Below are 24,964 nucleotides of genomic sequence, written 5' to 3'. Positions count from 1 at the left end.
GGACAGATACAGCACGCCATCCTCTCATCAATTTCATGGTATATTCCCAAAATGGATCGGTTTCTTGAAAGCAGTTGATGCTCTTGGACAATACAAGGATGCACAATATATGGGAGAGTCGCTTATTAAAGTTATTGAAGATGTAGGCATTGATGTTGTGTGAAAATCATCACCGTTAATGCAACTGTTTGCAAAGTCGTTGGATTGATTGTGGAAACTAAATATCCATAAGTATTTTGGACACCATGCATTGTTCATTCCTTGAATTTAGCACTTAAATCTATTGCTTCAGATGTGACATGGATTGGTAATCTTATTGAGGATGCACGCCATAGTCAAAATTTTGTACAAAACCATACCAATGCCCTCACAATATATAAAGATTACACACATCTATCATTGTTGAAGATTGTAGATACTCGGTTTGTTTCCTCATTCATCATGCTTAAGACGTTGAAGGAGGTAAAGGTCGCTCTTGGGGCCATGTTTATTTCAAATCTTTGGTCTTTTTGGAGAAAGACAGATCAAGCTGCTTCAAGAAAGGTAAAGGACACAGTGTTACATGATGGTTGGTGGGAGAGGTTGGATCTTACCATAAAAATCATGAACCCTATCATTTCTTTCTTGCAGTTTGCAGACACGGACCAGCCCATCTTAAGAGAGGTTTATGAGGGTTGTGATTCCGTGATTGAGCCTGTAAAGACTATTGTTACAGAGAATGAGTGCCTTAGATACAAGACACCAGCAGAGAGCATATGGTCCACCATACAGTATATTCTTATCTCTAGGTGCAATAAGAATTGCACAACTTTGCATTGCTTAGCTCACTCTTTGAATCCCAAGTACTACAGTCAAGAGTGGCTCCGTGGTGGGACCTCACACAGATACCCTCCTCACATGGAAGGAGATATTTCACAAGGGAGGAAGATAGCATTCTGAAGGATATTTCAAGATAGAGCATCTTTTCTTGAGGTGGATGAATGCTTTGTATAGTTCTCCACTGGCACTAGGAGATTTGGGGGGTATGATGTACTTAGAGTAGGGCAGAGACAATGGTGTATGTGCACACCAACCTTTGTCCTAGTTACAGGCAGAGACAGGGGTGGTTGAAGGGAAAGACAAAGATGTGGGATTTGTTTCCTGATGATATGGGTTTAGATGACAGTGTTGAGTTGGCGTTAGCCAACATGGATCTTAATGACCCAGTGCTAGAGCCAATGACTTTTGATGATAAGTCTCTTGAGGGGTCATCCTCCACACCAACAAATGCAGTAGCATATCTTGGATTGGGCATAGAGGAGGAGGATGGAGTAGAGTCAGATGGCAGTGGCAGTGATGGTGATTATGACATGGAGGAGGACATGGACTATTGATAGAGTGATGAGTCATGAACTCATGGCTAGTGAGTCATGACTAGTACCACTGATGACAATGATGAGCTATGATATTCCTACTTATTTTGTATCTACTCTTTTGTATTTTCCAGTGGCATTCCCTCAGTATCTATGTAATACATTTTGATTTTGATGACTTAATGGAAAATCTGCATTTTATGGTTTTAATATCTAAGTTCTTCTAAATTTCTAGTTAGTAGTTTCTTATGTGCTTGTAGCCTTGTACAATTGTCAATAAGTTAATAAGTTATAAGTTATAACATGAACATTGAAAATACAAGAATGAACATTGAACTGTGAACAATGTGTTGAAAAATGTAACTAGGTTCAGTCTTCATAAAAATGTATTTGAGTCATTATGTAATGTACTTGGCAAAAGAATGAAAAAGAAAAAATTTATTATTATTACAATGACCTATTAAAGAATGGGTTTCATTCTTGGTTCATCTTTTATTAGTCAAAGTCCCCATTGAGGACTCCTAGGATTTATATTGAGTCTTTAGAGTCATTGTACATTTTATGAGACCCTTCTTGGATCATGTAAAAAGATTTATTATTGACTCAAATTAGGTACTTAACACCTCCATACCAAGTCAGCCTCAAGGAGGGCAATTCACGCTCACCTCAAGCCTACATATACAAGGAGATAAAATTCATTTGGAGCTTTCATTCACTCACACACAAGTTCGATATCCAGAAGAAAGAGTTGGAAAAGTGCGAAGTAGAAAAGGAGGCTAAAAGGATTGTGAGTTTGAAGAAGAAAGAAGAAGAAGGCAAGATCGAAATTTTGGGCTATCTATCTCTCTCTCGTGTGGGTTCCTCTAGGAGATCGAAGTCTTCCTCGTCAATTCAAAGTTGTTGTTGCTATCATTTGCTACGACGAAGTGTTGTTGCTTCAGATCGAAGTTCTAGGTCGAAGTTGTTGCATGAGGAGGCTAACTTGGTGGTTAGAGGAGTTTTATGTCTAGGTTGAAGAGTCTCAAGAAAACTATCGAAGGAAAAGACTTTCATTGGGTTTGCCCCTAGATGTTGAAGAATCTAGAGCAGTTAGAGTTAATGAGATTCTTCTTAGCATGATAACCATTTGTGAGGTATTTTATCTTTAGCTTATTAGCACAATCTTTTCTTGATATCATTAGTGTGTGTATTTCTTACTTCATCAAATAGCTATCAAAACAAAGAGAAGAACACACAATGTTGGCTTTCTGCCAGGGCCAAAACCTCTCCCTCTTGGAGAGGAAAACCCGCACAAAATTCTTTTATAGAGATTCCAATTGACGAATACCAAGACCATGACCCTTGACCTATTAGGCCACACCAACAACAAGACATCAATCCTCTTCTTATTGTAGAGATCATCATCATCATTACTACTTCACTGAGATCATCACCATAGTACCACAGAGGTCCTTAGTTGCACCACTGCCTGCTTCATCATCATGTCAACGAGGTCTTTCTACTTGGATGTGAGTTGCACTGAGGACTTGATCATGACCTTGTCTTCATTAAGAACGATACCATGTTTGCTACCTCACTAAGATCTTGACTGTGTCTAGAATGCCTAGAATGTATGACTGTGAAATCACCATCATGTCGAGATTGTGACTGTCTAGAATGTCGAGAATGTATGTGCTACAATGGGATCTAAGTTCACCTTCATTACTAAAACTATAATTGTGATTTCATCCTTCATCGAGATCAATACCGAGGAGGAGACCATTTAGTCCTCCTCCTCATCCAAAAGTTCTGTACCTATGTCCTCATTCAAAGTTGCAGAGAAGTCTGAGTTTTCTGTGTTCCTTGTGGTGACTCCAACAGGGTATTTATAGTTGTTTGTCCTCCATAATTAGCTGGCATGTCAGAGTGAACCAATGTGTCTCTATTTGCAAGCCGACATGACTTATTTGGCTTATTTAATTCATTTACAAGCCAACATGACTTATTTAGCTTATTTAATTCATTTGCAAGCCGACATGACTATGTTTTACATTATTTTACATGTTGCATTCTTCAAGAGGATTGTGCTTGTCTTGGAGGGCTGATCTAGACTCTAGGTTGATTCATATACATTACATATATGCTCAAGAAGAGCTTAACATTTTCTTTGACACTTTGACTTTCTTATAGCACTATAACATATGTTGGACATATGTAATGAGCAAGAAACTCATTTTATAATTTACAAAAATAATATTTTTCTTTTACGAGTATAAAGATCAAAATTACATATACGAAGACCGAACATAGTTACACTTTCATCAACACTCCCTCTTAACTAGGGAGGTATTCATAATGGTACTTGGTCATTCTCAATCTGAATAATTTCAAATAAGAAGAATCGAATCGGTAACCCATCTGTATAGCATCATAGTAACCAACATTGTTTCCACAGCAAGGCCTTGACTGACAGCTCTATCTCTCATCAGATCAGAGCACAATGTTGGCAAGACCAATGACTATAGACACCTTCATCATTGTCTCTCAAGGTACATACTCACCCAGGTGTTCACTGAGTATGACCTTCTACGACCATTCTTATCTTGGGTTCCCAACCCTCAAAGAATATCGGTCCTCTTGCCTACTCTTGTCTTGGATTCCCTACACATCCTCAAAGAGCATCGGATGTGAGATGATTACCCAATCCTCCATTCTTTCTTCCAAAGAGAAGACAAAAATGTTGTGTCTATCTCTCCCTCTCAATTAGGGAGGATACATTCATCATGTGTCTACATTTCCCTTCATGGCCTCCACTAAGACTTACGGTTGTTCGTCCTGGCCTAGTGCATGACACGTGAAATAGAAAAAAAAACAATGTCACTCCCTTTTAATTAGGGGTGACCTAATCCAAGCTCCCTCTTAATCAGCGACTTGTCGTTTCATCAGCAACTTCTTCTTCATGGGTCCTTCAGCTGCTTGATCAACTTCTTTCCTTGATGTCGTGAAATTCAGTTGAGCTTCTTCCTTATAGGGCATCATCCATCGATCACTTTCCTTCTTGGTTTGTCATGTCATTCCTTTCTTCATAGAAAGTGGCCTTCTTCATATCTGGAACCTTCATCATATGGCTACTTCTTCCTCATCATGTTTCTTTCAGAAGTTTCCATCCACCACATAAATGCTAGTTGTACTTGTACTTTCAAATTTTGTTCCAGTAGCCCTGCATGAACTCATCCAGATATTTATTCAAGAAATCATAACATTAAATCAAATCGTACCTTTTGAGATGGCTCTTCATCATGACATCTTCTTGTATGTATCAGCATCCTACATACACGTTGACACATCTCCCAAAGATATCCATTGTCAAGGGTCTTCATCTTTTTAGACTTTTATCAGAGTCTTCATATCTTTTCCGGGAGATTTCCTAGTCAAGTCTTCTTGGTCCTTTGGATGTTGATTGCCTTCATCATGGTTGCATATCTCACGATCTCTTCCTTCCTCACACATTCCATTCCCAAGAGCTTTCAATCAGAGTTTCTTAATTGTAGTCAACCACCTCATACTTCATATGAGGACATATTATGTTGGTTTCATCCAGTGTTGCGGGGGAGCGCCCCCCCCCCCCTCGCTCCCGCTCCCGATCCGCGCTCCGGGCGGGAGCGACTCGGGAGCGGGTCGGGAGCGCGCTCCGGAAATTGCTCCCGAAAAGGGAGCGATTTCGGGAGCGCGCTCCCTAAAAAAAATTTTGCTCCCTGCCTTTTCGGGAGCGTTTTCGGGAGCGTTTTGCCTTTTTTGCATTTTTTTTTTTTTGTAGTAATGTTCGAAATGCAATTTTTTTTGAAAGAAACAAATAGTTTTTGAGTGGGGCAACTTAATGATCAAGTCTAGGCCCTAGTATTGATATGCTATTCATGGTAATGTTAAATTCTTAAAGTAAAAGTGACATTTTCTTTAATTTTCATTTTCATCCTTTTACTTAAATTTTTAACATTACCATGAAATGACTCAGGATGTTTGAGAGTGGTTTCGTCCTCATTGGATTTCATATGGAGAAAGTAGAATTTTAGATTTCATACAAAATCCAGCAGACTTATCAGTTTTTCAGGATTTCAGGATTGGGGGATTGCAATGTTTCCATTGAATTTTGTCATGTATTAGGGTATGGAACTCATATTTAATCAAGAGTACCAATCCCTCTATGTACCTTGATGTTAGTGACATTGGTTGTCGAACTCCTCTATCATGACCCTTCTAAAAATGTACGCATCACTCAAACAAAATCTTGACTTGACATGCTATGCTTTTTCTATCTTATGTTAATGCTTAGAGGGTGATATTAATGATAAAGATCCCTATATAGATACAAAGGTAATGACAAAGATACCTCTGGATATTAATGCTTGGAGGGTGATATTAATGACAAAGATCCTGATTTTGCAACAAGACTAAAAAATTAGACATTTCTCGTGGTGGCAAGAGGCCCAAGCATAAGAAATAGATAATAGATTTACTTCTCTTTTCTAGTTTCTAGTAGCTTTTATAACTATTGACTCTTTCATATTTATTATGATATTTTTTTAAACAATATATGACAATTTAAGTTTGAAGTTGGCAATTATAACTCATTAGTAATGAATTATGAATATGATGCTTCATGAAAGTTGAAAGTTGTTTCATTTCATTTCATTTTATAACATTTCATTTCATGTTAGATATTATTTGTTGTAATGGTTACACTTAGCTTACAAGTACAACTTTGGTGATCAATGATGATAAATGTTATATATTGAATTTTGAAAGCTTGAAACTTTAAGATTGATGAATCATGAGACTCAATATGTTGTATGTTACTATGTTACTAACTTGCGGACGTGGTTGATGAAGATTATAACTTCTAGATGATTGTTGTTATATGGTTCAATCTATGCTTTTTTATGTTTTTTATATCTAATTCATCATTCTACATGTTTTTGTTGACATATATGTATCAAAAATTAAAAAATATAAAAAATATATATATTTTTAAAAAATCGCTCCGGGATTCGCTCCCAAACCGGGAGCTTCTGAAAATGGTCGCTCGCGCTCCCGCTTCCGCTCCCGCTCCCAAGTAACATTGGTTTCATCTAGTGTGACTTTATGCCTTCCTACATCCTTTCATAGGAGGAGATCCCTTTCCCTTGATCATGCTTCTCAAGATAGAAGTAATGATCCATGTTACCTGCAACCATATGACATGACATTACAATATTAAACACAAGTATACAAACCTCATTTTATCTTTAGGTCATCTAGGCTTCTTTCAGCAACTTCCTTGATTGAAGTGTCTTCAACCCCTTGATTTTCTTCTTCTTTTATGTCACCATCATCCATGAATTCCACAAGTTGAAGTTTTTGATGAAACACTTGTTTCTTCTCTAGATTAGTGAACCCTTTGATGAGGATTCCATCAGAGAACCTTTGAGGATCTTGTATATCCTCATCTGGCAGATGTTTCCTTTCTGACTTGATGTATGATGAGCCTTATCCTAGTTGACTTCTTTCTTTCCTTCAATGTCCAATGAGGTTCCCAAGAGCTATATCCTTCATGTTTGACTACCATGGATTTTTTCCTCCATGATTCCCATGGTGATGTCACGAGCTCTTGTTTCTAATTATTCCATCATGCCACAGTGTATCTTAATATCTTGGCCATATCTATAACACAAGATTTAGGATTTTATGGTAGGACCCTTTTGTGAGGGATACCATCTAGATCATAGTATAGATCGATTACTCCCTCTTTCCTTGGCCCTTTTCTTCAGCTCCCTCCATCTTTCTGGTGATATGGGCTTCTTTCTATAATCTTTCCATAGCATTGAATCTTAGCTATACTATTTTGTCTTGTTTGAGAACCAAACTTCCCTTTCCCTTCTGCACATGTTTGAATCCTCTAACCTTCAACACTTTTGCCATCAACTTGTCTTTCTCTATCTAGCATAGAGACCACAAATTGTTGAATGAGGTAACCTTCTTGTTCATGGACATTTGTTACCTTGCCTATCAGTTAGAACAATGATGATTATCTTATTTCCTAGATCTTGTAGATGGGACCTTATGAAGATATCCTACATCCTTTTATACCCTTTACTTTCATGTACATTAGATTTCATGTGACCTTCTTAATTACACCTTCAGAGAATGAGTTTATCATATACATCTCTTTGATGTCTCCAATATTGCTATATGAGGGGATCTTTCATAAGTATCCCTTTCCATGAATTCAGAGGAGACCTTTTGATATGTTCAATGACTTTAGCTACTTAGAGGACTATGTCTATCCTCCTTTATGCAAGGAATCTTGATGACCCAACCAATTTATAGATCTCCTTGCAAACACGAAGTCATTTAACCAAATTTGATTATAGAATGAAAAGATACTTACTTGACATGTGAAGATGAAATCTTCACCTTGATTGCTTTGATGATGGTTCAAGAAGATGTATTAGTACTTCTTCTTGGATGACCTTTTGAATGAGAGAATCTTTCCTCAATAGAAAAGGTTGCTCCTTTTGATGAGGATGATTTGCTGCTTCTTCGGATGATCTTCTTCTAGGGCAAGGAGATGATCCTTTCTTGAAGATGACCACGCCTTATTGCCTTCAATATGCTTTGCCTTCTTTTGTAGTGTAGATCAAGATTGTTGCTCAGGTTTCAACCTGTTCCAAGATGAGGTGATCTTTGATTTTGAGGTCATTTGTGTTACCTTGCTTTGTAGACATCTTGATGAGAGTCTTGGTGGTCTTTTGGTGATGGTGATGTGGAGACAAGTTCTTGTTGTTGTAGACTAATCCTTCAATCTTGACAAAGCTCTTCAACCTTGCTTTGATGCCCTTCTTGAACACTGATCCTTGTAAGGCTCTTTTTGTTGCCCTTCCTTTGACTTCAGCACCTTACCTCTAATACCATGTTGAAGAATCTAGGGCATTTAGAGTTAAGGAGATTCTTCTTAGCATGATAAACATTTGTGAGGTATTTTATCTTTAGCTTATTAGCACAATCTTTTCTTGATCTTAGTAGTGTGTGTATTTCTTACTTCATCAAATAGCTATCAAAACAAAGAGACAAGAACACACAATGTCGGCTTTCTGCCAGGGCCAAAACCTCTCCCTCTTGGAGAGGAAAACCCACACAAAATTCTTCTTATAGAGATTCCAATTGATGAATACCAAGACCATGACCATTGATCTATTAGGTTACTCCAAGACCAAGACAACAATCCTCTTCTTACTATTTAGATCATCATCATCATTATTGCTTCACCGAGATCATCATCATATTACCACAGAGGTCTTTAGTTGCACCACTGCCTGCTTCATCATCATGTCAACGAGGTGTTTCTACTTGGATGTGAGCTGGACCGCGGACTTGATCATGACCTTGTCTTCATTAAGAACGAGACCATGATTGCTACCTCACTAAGATCTTGACTGTCTAGAATGTCAAGAATGTATGACTGTGAAGTCACCATCATGTCGAGATTGTGACTGTCTAGAATGTTGAGAATGTATGTGTTGCAGTGGGATCTGAGTTCACCTTCATTACCGAAACTATGACTGTGATTTCATCCTTCATCGAGATCAGTACCGACGAGGAGACCCTGTCGTTGTTGTCATTATCACCAAGATAACAGAGATGTCTGAGACCTTGTACCCATCTGAAGTTTTGTATCTCTGTCCTCATCCAAAGTTGCAGAGAAGTCCGAGTTTTCTGTGTTTCCTGTGGTGACCCCAGCTTGGTATTTATAGTTGTTTGTCCTCCATGTGTCTCTATTTGCAAGTCAACATGACTTCTTTAGCTTATTTAATTCATTTGCAGGCCGACATGATTGTATTTTACATTGTTTTGCTTGTTGTATTCTTCAAGGGGATCGTGCTTGTTTTGGAGGGTTGATCTAGACTCTAGATTGACTCATATACATTACATATATGCTCAAGAAGAGCTCTTTAACATTTTCTTTGACGCTTTAACTTTCTTATAGCACTTCAACATGTGTTGGACCTATGTAATGAGCAAGAAACTCATTTTATAATTTACAAAATAATATTTTTTCTTTTACAAGTACAAAGATCAAAATTACATTGATGAAGACCGAGCCTAGTTACACTTTCTTCAACACTAGAAAGGGGTTTTTCCTAGTAGAGTACCTACATCTTGTCTCTTGTGTTTTTGTGATCTTCATACACACATAATTTGGTAATTGCTTGATGAAAGATAATATAACAAATAAGTGAAAGAAGCCAACATAATTCACAAGTAAATATCAAGAAAGAGAGATCTATCCCTAATTCTACTAGCATTGATTTCTCAACATGGAATCAGAGCTAAGGTCAAAGAAGATTGAAGATCACTTCGTTGGCTTGAAGGAAATGATTATTCCCTCTATGATAAGAATGGGATTCAATACTGCAGGAAGTTGGATCAAGAAGATCTTCTACTACCTATTCAACAAGGTCAAAAGTCAAGGGTTCTTAGTTGCACTTACAGGTTCACTTAATGATGATAATGCATGGATCAATGACAGTGGAGCATCAAGGCGTATGATAGGGGAAAGTACACAACTTCAAACTCTATCAAAAGAACCATCTTCTCATGCAGTGGAATTGGGAGACAGCAAAAGCTATGTTGTTAGAGGCCTGGGATCAACATCTTTGAAGCTAGAGAATGGAGCTAAACTACATCTCAACAACATACATAGAGTCATTACACAACCTCCTCAAGCTCTAGTTCATATAGAAATCAATCCCATTGAGCTATGGCATAGAAGATATGGTCATCTTCACTACAAGGCTATTCCCACTCTTAATCAACTAGTTCATGGCATCCTTGATATCAAAGAAGATCATGAAGGAGTTTGCAAGGGATGCTCTCTAGGTAAACATACAATAAAACCATTTTCAAATAGTGAAACAAGGTCTAAAGAAATATTAGACCTCATTCATTCTGAATTGTGTGGGCCTATGTCTGACAATTCACTTGGAAGTCATCTTTACTATGTAACATTCATTGATGATCACTCTAGAAAGACGTGGCTCTACCTACTCAAGAAAACGGATGAAATATTTGAAAAATTCAAGGAGTTTAGATCTGAAGTGGAAACCCTGACTAAAAGAAAAATAAAGACTTTGAGATCTGACAATGGTGGGGAATATACTTCTAAAGAATTGATTGCATATCGTAAAGAAGCGGGAATTAAGAGGGAGCCTATTGTTCCCTACTATCCAGAACAAAATGGAGTGGCCGAAAGAAAGAAGAGGACAATTGAAGAAGGTATATGAACAATGCTCCTTGATCAAGACTTACCTAAATTTCTATGGGGAGAAGCAGCAATGACAGCAGTATATATTCAAAATAGAAGTCCTCGTAGAATACTTGGGAATATGACACTGGAGGAAGCATTCACAGGGAAGAAACAAAGTGTGGACCATCTCCAAATTTTTGGGACTCCTGCCTATATCCACATTCCAAAGGAAAAACGAAAGAAGTTAGATTCTACAAGCATCAAAGGGATCTTCATTGGATATAGTCTCTCATCAAAGGCATATAGAATCTACATCAAGGAGGAAGACATATTGAAGTAAGCAGGGAGGTTATATTTGATGAAAATCAAGCATACAAAAGATCCAAGGACATTCCTATTGATTCCGATGACAAAGATATACCTATATTCGAAAGTACAACACGACAATCCATCTACAATTCAAGAAGAAGAAGAAGGACCAAGTGAGCCCACTCAACTTGTGATCATACCGAACACAAGGAAGAGGCCAAATTGGTTAAAAACTACTCTTGAAGACACTGAAGGACATGGAGCTACGAAAGGAACCTTTAGAGAAAGTAAAAGGCCAAAAAGATATTCTAGATATGCTGCATATATGAGAAAACTGATTGAAGCTGAACCATCTACATTTGAAGAAGCTACTCATCAAGAAGTATGGAAGAAGGCAATGCAGGAAGAATACCAATCCATCATGAAGAATGGGGTTTGGGAAATTGTTCCTAGACCTACTGACAAAACGGTTGTCACCTCCAAATGGATCTACAAGATCAAGCACGTTGTTGATGGAAGTATAGACAAATACAACGCTAGATTTGTTGCAAGGGGTTTCTCTCAAAAGGAAGGCATAGATTATGAAGAAACCTTTGCACCTAGTGCAAGGTATACTACCATTAGATCTTTGGTTTCATTGGCTGACACAATGGGATAGAATATCCATCAAATGGATGTGAAGACAACATTTCTGAATGGGACCATCAATTAGGAAGTATACATTGAGAACCCGAAGGCTTTGAAGTAAATAGCAAAGAAACTCATGTCTGTAGGCTCAAGAAGGCCCTATATGGTTTGAAGCAAGCTCCTAGGGCATGGTATGCAAGAATGGATGCATACCTTCTAAGAATTGGGTTCGTGAAGAGTTTTGTTGATCCAAATCTCTACATCAGGGTTGTAGATAATGAGTCAATCATTATTCTACTATATGTGAATGATCTATTCATTACAAGTGCGGAGCGAAGGATACAAGAATGCAAGAAGATGTTGGCAACCAAAATTGAGATGATGGATCTAGGACTGATGCACTATTACCTAGGTCAGGGAGTATGGCAAAATCCTAGGGATATATATTTGGGGCAAGGAAAGTATATCATCAAGTTGTTGCAAAAATTTGGGATGATGGATTCCAAGCCCATGACTACACCTATCATCACCAATCTCAAGAAGTTAAGGAGCTTTGACTCAAGTCTCGTAGATCCTACCTCCTATCGTCAGTCGGTGGGTTCTCTAATGTATTTGGTAAATACTATGCCAGATATATGCTTTTTTGTGAACATTCTTAGCCAGTTTCAATTGGAGCCTCGTCATGATCACTGGATAGTTGCCAGCATATTTTGAGATATCTTTGCGAGACCGATGGAAGAAGCACTATGGGTGGATGCGTTAGTTTGGGATCTTCCATGATCTCATGGATTAGTAGAAAGCAAGATCATGTTGCTTTGAGTAGTGCTAAAGCAGAGTATGTGGTTGCATTTGAAGTAGGAAAGGAGGTTGTATGGTTTAGGAAGCTTCTGACAGATTTGTTCGAGAAGCCTTTGGATCCTATTGTGATAAATTGTGATAATCAAAGTTGCATCAAGATATCTGGTGATCCCGTGTTTCATGCTAGGACGAAGCATATCAACAATAAGTTCCACTACATTAGGAACTTGGTGCAAGATGGGATAGTGAAGCTACAGTATGTCCCGACAAATGATCAGGTAGTTGATATACTAACAAAGTCTCTTCCTAATAAGAAGTTTGAATATCTTAGAAGCATGCCTAGTTTAGTTGATATTGTTGATCTTGTTGATGATGATAAAAGTTTGGAAGAGAATTGTGTAGGCTTTGTGTCAAACACATTGTTTGGGAAGACATCTGGCCGGCACTATGTGTTGATGTTTAGATCCCGAAGTAGCGACGGTGGTGTTGGTCATAGAGCTCTGACCTCGGATACGCACCTAGATCCCTAGGTTGATGGTTAGCAAGTAAGCCTGATGGTACCTAGAGAGGCTGAAAGTTTTAGTCCATCTTAGTCCCACCCAGATAGATTGCCCTGCTCAGGAATCTAGTCCATGGCATCATTAATGCCTAAACTATAGAACGACCTTGGATAGATTTCCCTGGTCAAGAATCTAGTCCATGGCATTGTGGTGCCGAAACTCTTCATAGTTCATATGGTTTCAAATCTCCCTTGTACTTGTATATGTTATTATGAATACCTCCCTAGTTAAGAGGGAGTGTTGAAAAATGTAACTAGGTTCGATCTTCGTAAATGTATTTGAGTCATTCTGTAATGTACTTGTCAAAAGAATGAAAAAGAATTTTTATTATTATTACAACGACTTATTAAAGCATGGGTTTCATGCTTGGGTCATATTTTATTAGTCAAAGTTTCCATTAAGGACTCCTAGGATTTATATTGAGTCTTTAGAGTCATTGTATATTTTATGAGACTCTTCTTAGATCATGTAAAAAGATTTGTTATTGAGTCAAATTAGGTATTTGACACCTACACACCAAGTTGGCCTCAAGGAAATCAAGTCGGCCTCAAACAGGGCAATTTGACCTCACCTCAAGCCTATATATACAAGGAGATCGAATTCATTTGGAGCATTCATTCACTCACACACAAGTTTGACATGTAGAAGAAAGAGTTGGGAAAGTGCGAAGTAGAAAAGGATGCTAAAAGGAGTGTGATTTTGAAGAAGGAAGAAGAAGGCAAGATCGAAATTTTGGGCTATCTATCTCTCTCTCTCATGTGGCTTCCTCTAGGAGATCGAAGTCTTTCTTGTCAAGTCGAAGTTGTTGTTGTTGTTGTTACCATTTACTGGGTCAAAGTGTTGCTACTTCAGGTCGAAGTTGTTGCATGAGAAGGCTGACTTGGTGGTTGGAGGAGGTCTATGTCTAGGTTGAAGAGTCTCAATAAAACTATTGAAGGAAGAGATTTTGACTGGGTTTTCCCCTAGATAGGTGTTTTGCCCTCGCAAAGTGCCTACATCTTATGTTTTGTGTTTTTGTGATCTTCATACAAACATAATTTGGTAATTTCTTGATGAAAGATAATATAACAAATAAGTAAAAGAAGCCAACATAATTCACAAGTAATTATCAAGAAGAGAAATCTAACCCTAATTCTACTAGCATTGATTTCTCAATGCACTGAATCATTGGACATCATTGATTAGTAAATTAATAGACTAATACTATATTTCACTGTTTCAGTAACTTAATATGGATATGTTAAATTTTCTTAGGGCGACATTGTTCTTTGCTATGATAGTTGCATTTCATCATTAATACATTAAGTTCACCCCATATCATCATTGCATTATTCAGATCTACACCATTATACATCAACATATGCAATTACATAGAAAGAAACAACATCATCAATGCAGCGGAACATAAAAGGAACAGTAGAAGAAAGCAATGCACACATATAGAGACACCAAGATTGGTCCAAGACCAGGGCAAAACCCACTATGGGGAAAACCCTTGCAAATCTTCTTCTTCTTAGATCGTCATCAAATGATGCAGCAAAAGAGAGTACAATGATCCATAACTTTGTCTATGCAGCAAAACAATAATGATATCTATGAAACAGATCTAATCATGCTAGGAATCAAAACCCTCATACTAATGGTTGTAATGTGTTGTCACAAACTGATGTCAATTGTTGTATACTGTTGTCACTATGCCGAACATTGTTGGGTACTGTTGTCACTGTGTCGATCACTGTTGAGTATTGATGTCACTGTCAATGAGCCCAATACATATGTTTGCAGCACAAACTAACAAATCATATCTACAGACCTGCACATTTGTATACTAGAAGGGAGAACCCTAGATCTACCTGATCCCTGAAATCAACTGAAGTCAAGATGTCAAAACACTAGATCTGAACTAGGTCACTCTCATCAACACTGTTTGCGAGCGACTGAAACTTCTGAGTCTCCCTCACGAATACAGTATGCGAGCGACGGTGACTGAAAAGTCGCTCCTAGGAGGAGGTCTCTATGCGTGCAACTCTGGCACTAAACTGCAAAGACCCAAAGTCGCTCCCTTGTCGACCTGTGCGAGCGACCCTGATGTCCTCGTTGCTCCCAATACTACTTTGTGCGAGCGACCAGGGACTGGAACCCTCCGATCTACCTCTAAAAACCTAGAGTTGCTCCCATAAGCCTTTGTGCCAGCGTCCAAGGGTCCATAATCGCTCTCATAGGCTTATGTCCCAGCAACCAAGATCAAAAGATCCTAACCCAGAGTGAACCTTTCACCTGTAATTTCAAACCCTTGAGCGAACTCCTTCTGTCGAACCTGTGCGAACCAATACAAAAGAGAAGAGAAGATGTGTCCAAATGATCTTGACGTATCTTCTATTTATAGGATTTCCTGAGGGGTCACTTGGGGTTAAGACTGACCCAAGTAGTTACTCAAGTGGTTAGAGCTAACCCATTCCATAATACATGTATGAATAAAATAATTCATAACTCAACTTCTGCTTAACCAAATTAGGTGATCTTTAGGTCGATTTTGGTCCTCTCGAAAAGAGGAATCTAATGCAATCATTATATTGGTCATTTGCACTGTCCAATGTGGAATTTTACCGCAGTTGCAAAAATTAACACGATCAAGAACTATATTTCAGTATTCTATATATATATATATATATATATATATATATATATATATATATATATATATATATATATATATATATATATATGTTGCAGGAAACGTGGTATAGAGGTCCGTTTCCGTACGAAAACGGGTACGAAACACGTTTGGTACGGCCGTGAAACACGTTTCTAGCCATACTGCCACGTTTCCCGAAACGGAAACGTGGCCAGTATGGCCGGAAATGCGTTTCAAGGCCGTACGACCCACGTTTCCTCATTAAATTGTGTTTTTTAAATTTTTTTTTAATTCGTTTTTTAATTTACTTTTAGGGTATGTTAGTGACTTCTTGTTGCTTCTAGATGCGTGTCTAAAGTTATAAAAGTGAATTTTTGCCCTAGTGTTGATATGCAATTCATCAGGAAGTTTGAGGGATATGCAGTTCATGGTAATGTTAAATTCTTAAAGTAAAAGTGATATTCTCCTTTATTTTTCATTTTCATCCTTTTACTTAAATTTTTAACATTACCATGAAATGACTCTGGATGTTTGAGAGTGGTTTCGCCCTCATTGGATTTCATATGGAGAAAGTAGAATTTTAGATCTCACTCAAAATCCAGCAGACTTATTTGTTTTTTAGGATTTCAGGATTGGAGGGATTGCAATGTTTCCACTGGATTTTATCATGTACTAGGGTATGGAACTTGTATTTAAACAAGAGAACTAAGCCCTCTATGCAGAGGAAACTCCCAATAATCAAGATCATGTAGGGCACTAGGGTATGAAACATGTATTTAATCAAGAGCACTAAGGTCGTTCGACTATGTAGGAGGAGACTCCCAATACAACAGTGCTCCTTCTAAAGAATAGGATGTGGATGCAGAAAATCCTGATTTCGATCTCTCTTGCAGCCTTATAGTCTTTATTGTACTTGCAGCCTCATATATTAATATAAATAAACGCTGCTTTTGAGATTTGGATATATAGTTGCTTTTGGATATTCCGATATTTTTATTTTCATTATGTGATCATTCATGAGTAAATGTGATGTAAATTAAATCTTAATGTTTAAGTGTAATAGATTATAATGTATCATTTATGCTTTATGATTGCACATATATATATATATATATTTAAATATTTTCAATATATATATATATATATATATATATTCGTGTTTCCCCGTTTCCAAAATTTGGGGAGGTCGCGTTTCGTATCGCTTCCCGTTTCCGAAACTCGTACCCATTTCCCCGTTTCGTGCAACTTATATATATATATATATATATATATATATAATGTGTCCCTTGTGTCTTATTTTCGGGGCCATTGTGTCTTGTGTCGAATACTCATATTTACGTGTCCTCTATTTCTCGTGTCCTCGTGTCATGTGACTTAGGTTTTAAGTTTTGCATTCACACATTTGCATGTTGTGCATACACAAACTGAATTAACTTAATCTCAAGTGAAAATTTAATCTTAATCTAAAATCAACCAAGTACACTCCATCATATTCTACCTTGTAGCATTTTTTGTACTTTATTATTATCTCATTACATTCTTACTTTACAAGCTTATTTACTTTTGGGCAATTGTCATTTCCAATTTCAAGTATATTTCAATTCAAGCACTTTATTTTCCAAGTACTTATTTACTTTTAGGTAATTGACATTTCCAATTTCAAGTACATTCCAATTCAACCACTTTATTTTCCAAGTACTTTACTTTCTAGCATTTGACATTTTCAAGTACTTTATTTCAAGCATCTACTTTGGCAAGCACTCTCTTGGCAGTGGTCGCATTGTTCATATCTTTTGTTTATCAGCTACTTCATTCATTTGTTTATCATTGTTACATCTATGGTTTATATATGATTCATGATACTTATGGTTATTTACTTGTGAATGCTTTGAAGTATATGTCATGGTTCATTTTGTTGATGGGATTGTATCTTGTCTAATTTCTTTTAACTCCTAGAACTCAATTTAGTTTAGCTTAACTTAATCGAGCCTTAGTTTATTTTGTCTCCTAGGGTCCACCCCCTTTGCTTGTTGAAGAATCCAGGGCATGCATATTAAGGTGATTCTTCTTTAACATGATAGCAATTGTGAAGCATTTAAACAATTTATATTAGCTTGATAGTTACTAAATTATTGGCATGTGTTTGTTAACTTCATCAAACTGCTATTAAAACAAAAGAGACAAGAACACAAATGATTTGGCTTTCTGCCAAGGGCCAAAACCTCTCCCTCTTGGAGAGGAAAACCCATGCGTAAATTCTTCTTATAGAGATTCCATTGACGAATACCAAGACCATGACCCTTGACACAAACTGCCTCTCCAAGACCAAGCCATCAATCCTCTTTCGTGGCAATGTTGAGATCCTTATCTTTGATGTACCACAGAGGTCATCACCATCTTTATTACTACTGCAATACCATGACTTTTGTCACTGCTACAACACTAGGATCTTCATGTTGTGACAACGATGTTGCACCTTTACCGAGATCCTCATCACAGGCATGATTGAAAGCTATATGGATGCACTTCACTGCACTGACATCATAGTTCAAGATCCTTCTCTTAATCAAGATTGCTACTGAGATTGAGGTTCTTTTCTGCACTATGACCAGTGATTGTAACTCCATGCAATGAGGTCTTTCTCTCTAATCTTCAATGAAACATTGACTGTAATGTTTCCACCGAGATCATCAGCTACGCTGAGGTGATATGTCTACGCAGATCTGTATCCTAAAATAGAGATCCTGAGGTTGTAGTCACATATTTATATCTAGCCCAGATCACATGATCATGCAGCATTTCTTTCCACAATCATACCCATCCGAGGGCTTTTTCTTTCAAGTCACAAGTATGCTGAGGAAGTATAGGCCTTATTTTTGTTGCTCCTTAACCCATCCGAGGAGACAACTGAACCCTTAGACCTCATCCTCCTTACTGCAGCTTCATGACCATGATTGTGGCTCCCTTGACTGCGACTGCCTTTGACTGCAGCTCACTTTGACTACGACTCCATCTTAACTGCAGCTCCTTCTCTTAACTGACTACGGCGTCATCCCTTGACTGTGGCTCCTCTATGTGAGTTCTTGTCTGCCTGCAGTGACACGAGATTAAGCTTCCTGCACCCATATGCAAATGCACCTGCCTGCACCCAATACTTCACCCGAAATTTCAGACAGGGAATGCGAAGATCTACCTTTTGAGTTGACCCTTCGTGGGTATATATAGTGGTGAGGGTTCATATGTGAGCCGACATAACTTCATGAACCGATGTGTCTTTATACCAAGCCGACATAACTTGTATTTATGTATTTAATTCATATTTCTTTGTAGCTGACGTGATCATCTTCGCTTGCAGACTTCTTGTGCTTGTTCTTGAGGCATTGATCTTGGTCTTGGAGGGTTGCTACACTTGTTGAAGACTTGTATACATTTACATGGACTCATGACATGATTCTTTGACATAGAAATAAATCCTAAAGACATCAAGAAGAAGTCTTTTACCTAGAGACACTTCTTGCTCATGAAACCCATGTAGCAAGATTACGAAAATAATTTATTTCCTTTAATTATAGCAAATACAAAGATCATGACATCATGAAGACCAAACCTAGTTACACTTTCTTCAACACTCCCTCTTAACTAGGGAGGTATTCATAATGGTACTTGGTCATTCTCAATCTGAAGAATTTCTCATAAGAAGAATCGGATTTGCAATCCATCTGTTATAGCATCATTTCAGCCAACATTGTTTCCATTTAGCAAGGGCTTGACTAACAGCGCTATCTCTCACTAAGATCAGAGCATACAATGTTGGCGAGACCAATGACTGATAAACACGCATCATCATTGTCTCTCTTAGGGTCATACCCACCCGAGTGTTCTCCAAGTATGCCCTACTAGGACTATTCTCATCTTGGGTTCCCAGCCCTCAAGAATATCGGTCCTCTTGCCCACTCTTGTCTTGGATGCCCTACCACATCCTCAAAGAGTGTTGGATGCCAGATGATTACACAACCCTCCATTCTTTCTTCCACACTGAAGAAAAGAATGTTGTGTCTAACTCTCCCTCTTAACCAGGGACGAGTTCCAAGTTTCTTTTTACTCAGAAACTTGTTCGAGTTCCTTTACTCATAAGAACCACCCAGAGCTCCCTCTTACACAGGGACTCTGTCATCAATACTTTATAGGGTCTTCTAGTTGAATGATGATCCATGATCTCGATGTCATCAATTTCTTCACATGTAGGGTGTAGTCATCCATCACTTTCCTTCGTCACGTCATTCCCTCTTTCTCGGAAAGTATCCTCCTTGGCTTTACATTTGGGGCTTCCTTTATCAGCTCATCTGTCTTCACTTTTCATCAACAATGATTGCTATGGATCACAAGGTACATAGTTGTGACATCCTTCACAACTCTCCTTTCCTAGATCCTGCACACATACCCAGACTGTACCAAGAGGTCAGACACCAAAAACAAATTACATATTACCTTTTGGTGATGGCCTTCTTTCAGTGACATCTTCTTGTAGGCATCAATCATCCTACACACATGTTGACACATCTCCCAATGATATATGTTGTCAAGGGTCCTGATCTTTTCAGACTTCCATCAGAGTCTTCACATCATTCTGGGAGGTTTCCTGGTCAAGTCTTCCTGATCCTCTGGATGTTGACTGCCTTCATCATGGTTGCATGCTTCACGATCTCTTCCATTCTCATATCTTTTATTCCCAGGAACTCTCATAGTTCTTCAATGGTCATCAACTACCTCATACTGCATTATGAGGACATATTATGTTGATTTCATCTAATCTGACTTTTGTCTTTTTGCATCCTTTCAGAGGAGGAGATCTTTTTCTTCTTGATCATGCTTGATCCATTTTATCTGCAACCACATATCATGACATTATAATATCAAATGCAAATACAAATACAATCATACATACCTTATTTTTCTTCAGGTATCTTTCAGCAGCTTCCCTGATTGAACGATTCTTCAATCCCTTGATCTGCTTCATTCTTCATGTCATTGAACCACCATCTCATGAGTTCCAAGAGATGGAATTTTTTACGAGACATTTGTTGCCTTCCCGGACTAGGAGATCCTCCGCTGAGATCTCTATCAGAGATCCTTCAAAATCTAGTATATCTCCATCTGGCAAATGTTTCCTTTGACCTTGATGACTTCTTCTTTTCCTTCAATATTCAACGAGATTCCCAAGAGCGATGTTCTTCATGATTTCATACGAGCTCTTGCTTCCATGATGCCACGATGCATCTTACTATGTTCATATCTGTAGAGACTTCTGATAGGATCCTTTTGAGAGGGATACCATTTCATCCATATAGGAGATCCATTGCTCCCTCTTTCACTGATCCTTTCCTCAGCTTCCTCCATCCTTCTGGCGATATGTGTTCCTCTTCTAGAACATAGTTTTGGCTTATCAACTTTCCTTGCACTTATATGTGACTCATCATTTTGCCTTTCTCTATCTGACATAGAGACCACAGACTGCTGATCAAGGTAACCTTCTTGCTTATCAATATCAATGATGATTATTTTCTCACCATTTTTCCCAGATCTCGTAGCTGAGATCTCATGAAGAATTTGCCTCATTCTTCTTTACTGCATTTCAGATAGTATGTCCTCTAGTATTTCGTGCATTCTTCCTATGTCTCCTTTCTTGCTTTATATAACCCTACGAGTTCTTATGGCTTCAAAGGAGACATTGATGTACTGACTTCTCTAAGGATAATAACAATCGTTCTCATTCCATGCAAGACCCTTGATGACCCATTCAGTAGGTCTTCCTGCAGTTGTGAAGTCATAAAAAACAAACTTGATTATAAAATAAGAAAGGGTACTTACTTGATTGTGAAGATGAAGTCTTCACTTTGATCAAGTTGGCAGGAGTAGGCACATAGGTGCTTCCTTTGACTGAGATCTTTGCCTTCGAGCTATCTCGATTTATGTGTGAGGAGTCTATGCAGCACCCATCAAATAGTGTTATCAAACACCTTCATTTTATAATTTATATTTAGTGTTGTCCATTCGAATTTGAACACTATGTTGTAGATAATCTGATTCTGTTCTTTGGCGAGAGGCATAACCTAGATCAAAACTGTGAAGGTGTTACCATGAATCTTAAGATCTGGCAGCTTCATCTTTTGACTGTTATCCTTATGAATCCTTGCTGTAGTAGACTGTTGTTGGAGACTATCTCTTAGATCTAGGCTTTGCAGATCTTGGTCTCTTCAATTGATTTGATGTCTTGTCCTCTGAATGTCTCTTTTCTGCCCCTTTCCTTGACTGCTGAACCAATTGCTCTGATACCATGTTGAAGAATCTAGGGCATGCATATTAAGGTGATTCTTCTTTAACATGATAACAATTTGTGAAGCATTTAAACAATTTATATTAGCTTGATAGTTACTTCATTATTAGCATGTGTTTGTTAACTTCATCAAACTGCTACCAAAACAAAAGAGACAAGAACACAAATGATTTGGCTTTCTGCCAGGGCCAAAACCTCTCCCTCTTGGAGAGGAAAACCCATGCGTAAATTCTTCTTATAGAGATTCCATTGACGAATACCAAGACCATGACCCTTGACACAATCTGCCTCTCCAAGACCAAGCCATCAATCCTCTTTCTGTCAATGTTGAGATCATTATCTTTGCTGTACCACAGAGGTCATCACCATCTTTATTACTACTGCAAAACCATGACCTTTGTCACTGCTACAACACCAGGATCTTCATGCTGCAACAACAATGCTGCACCTTTACCGAGATCCTCATCACAGGCATGACTGGAAGCTATATGGATGCACTTCACTGCACTGACATCATAGTTCAAGATCCTTCTCTTAATCAAGATTGCTACTGAGATTGAGGTTCTTTTCTGTACTATGATCAGTGATTGTAACTCCATGCAATGAGGGCTTTCTCTCTAATCTTCAATGAAACATTGACTGTAATGTTTCCACCGGGATCATCAGCTATGCTGAGGTGATATGTCTACGCAAATCCGTATCCTAAAACAAAGATCCTGAAGTTGTAGTCACAGATTTATATCTAGCCCAGATCACATGATGATGCTGTGCTTCTTTCCACAGTCATACCCATCCGAGGGCTTTTTCTTTCAAGTCACAGGTACGCCGAGGAAGTATAGACCTTAGTTCTGCTGCTCCTTAACCCATCCGAGGAGACAACTGAACCCTTAGACCTCATCCTCCTTACTGCAGCCTCATGACCTTGACTGTGGCTTACCTTGACTGCGGCTGGCTTTGACTGCGGGCTCACTTTGACTGCGGCTTCACTTGACTGTGGCTCCATCTTAACTGCAGCTCCTTCTCTTAACTGACTGCAGCTTCATCCCTTGACTGTGGCTCCTCTATGCGAGTTCTTGTCTGCCTGTGGTGAGGGCTCATATGTGAGCCAACATAACTTCATGAACCGATGTGTCTTTATACCAAGCCGACATAACTTGTATTTATATATTTAATTCATATTTCTTTGTAGCCGACGTGATCATCTTCGCTTGCAGACTTCTTGTGCTTGTTCTTGAGGCATTGATCTTGGTCTTGGAGGGTTGCTACACTTTTTGAAGACTTGTATACATTTACATGGACTCATGACATGATTCTTTGACATAGAAATAAATCCTAAAGACATCAAGAAGAAGTATTTTACCTAGAGACACTTCTTGCTCATGAAACCCATGTAGCAAGATTACAAAATAATTTATTTCCTTTTATTACATCAAATACAAAGATCATGTCATCATGAACACCAAACCTAGTTACACTTTCTTCAACATGGCTTCACTAGGTGTTAGCCTAGATGGAGGAGTTGAGATTTGAGTGGCAGTAACTCAACTCGAGACTTGTCCCGAAGGCCACACCAAGTAGAATTAAATATTTTCTCCACATTAACCTAGGTGTGGCTTTAGCCAGCAACACTACCCATTTCTAGTACAATAATATGTAAACTTTTCCAAATCCATTAAAGACATTTTTAGAACTAAACAAGAAAAGCAACAATGTGCATGTGATTGTTCAAAATTCTCAAATGTCTGGTTTCTAACCTCCCCAACAACAGCTTCATCTTCAACTGGATTCATTGAGCAAGTAGAGTAAACTAATTTTCCTCCAACTTTCAGCAATGCAACACCTGAAATATATATACAAGTAATAAATTGTATGAATAGAATATTCAACAAGATATGATGCTTAGAAACAAAACTTAGGTTGATAATAATTATCAAAGAAAATAGAAAGAAAACATCTTGGAGCATTAAAACATATGAAGATGTTGAAAATGTTCACTAAATCATTAAGATACAAACTTTTGAAAAGAAAAAAATATTACACCCATTATCATTCTTCCAAAAGAAAACAAATCAGAGAGATTATCAAGGCATCCAAAACACTTTGTAGCTAACCTAAGTAATATTATTTTTAAACAAAGGAATGAAACAAACACTTCAGAGAAAATTAAGAATGGGTTTTTCTTTCAACTCATTCAAAAATACCTTGAAGGATTAAAAGAAATTGGGTTTTTCTTTCAACTCATTCAAAAGTAGCTTGAAGGATTAAAAGAAATTAAGATGTCGAACATGTTTTCTATAACAAAAGATGCATGGCTTTCCAAAAAAATATTACAATTGGCATTATCACCATGCAAAAGAAAACTAATCAGTAAGATTGTAAAAGCTTAAAGAACTTATAAGCATCCAAATCACCACAGCTAACCTAGACAAAATTACTAAAAAGAGATAAATGAAACAATCACTTTATAGAAAAATAAGAATAAGCATTTTTTTGCACATATTCTATAGTCCAAGAAAGCATCATTCTATTGAGATATTTGTACACTACAAACTAGAGAAACTGCAAAATTCATAGCTTTAAAACTAAAATAGTGTACCAGCACTCTTGTTCATCCAATCAACATATTGTTCATGAAGTCATGTTTTCAAAATTTTCTACAGATTGGACATTTGATATCTCATATCAAGTTATAGCTTCCTTGTAACCTAATACCTTATTAAAATTCCTTTCACATAGCATTGGTAACAAAAGACTCTAGAGACCTAGTTTCCACAATAAAATCGTTAGGCCCTTCAAATCCACCCCTCCTCGCCCCCAAAAACACCTTTTAGAAGAAAGGGGAGCCTCAACAACTGAAGAATCTAAAAGAAGCCTCAAAATTAGTTGTAAAAAGCCAAACTTTGTGAAATTCCTTCCCAAATAAAAAAGTACCTCGTACACGTTAATTCTCAGAAAGGAATCTCAATAGATCCCAAAAAGGTATAATACATCAAAACTGGAACATCTCGTTAATTCTCCATGGCCTAAGCGTTGGAGTGATGGTAATCATCATCTATGGCCTTGCTACAAGCATAATACCCATGCACCCTC

General features: G+C 37.8%; 1 protein-coding gene across 1 annotated transcript in view; it reads right to left on the bottom strand.

The window, feature by feature from the left end:
* Positions 1–24,964, bottom strand: part of LOC149191989 (uncharacterized) — a 458,880-nt gene that overhangs the window by 118,924 nt on the left and 314,992 nt on the right. The window contains exon 10 of the mRNA XM_089404452.1: positions 23,629–23,714. Within this exon, the coding sequence (XP_089260578.1) occupies positions 23,629–23,714 (86 nt within the window). The remainder of the gene's footprint in view (positions 1–23,628; positions 23,715–24,964) is intronic.

The sequence above is a fragment of the Pinus tabuliformis genome, chromosome 2_2 (genome assembly GCF_031772625.1).
Source record: "Pinus tabuliformis cultivar Carrire ecotype Pingquan chromosome 2_2, CPIR1, whole genome shotgun sequence".
Classification (NCBI taxonomy): domain Eukaryota; kingdom Viridiplantae; phylum Streptophyta; class Pinopsida; order Pinales; family Pinaceae; genus Pinus; species Pinus tabuliformis.
The sequence above is the reverse complement of the archived record's forward strand: the minus strand, read 5'-3'. Positions and strand labels throughout refer to the sequence as shown.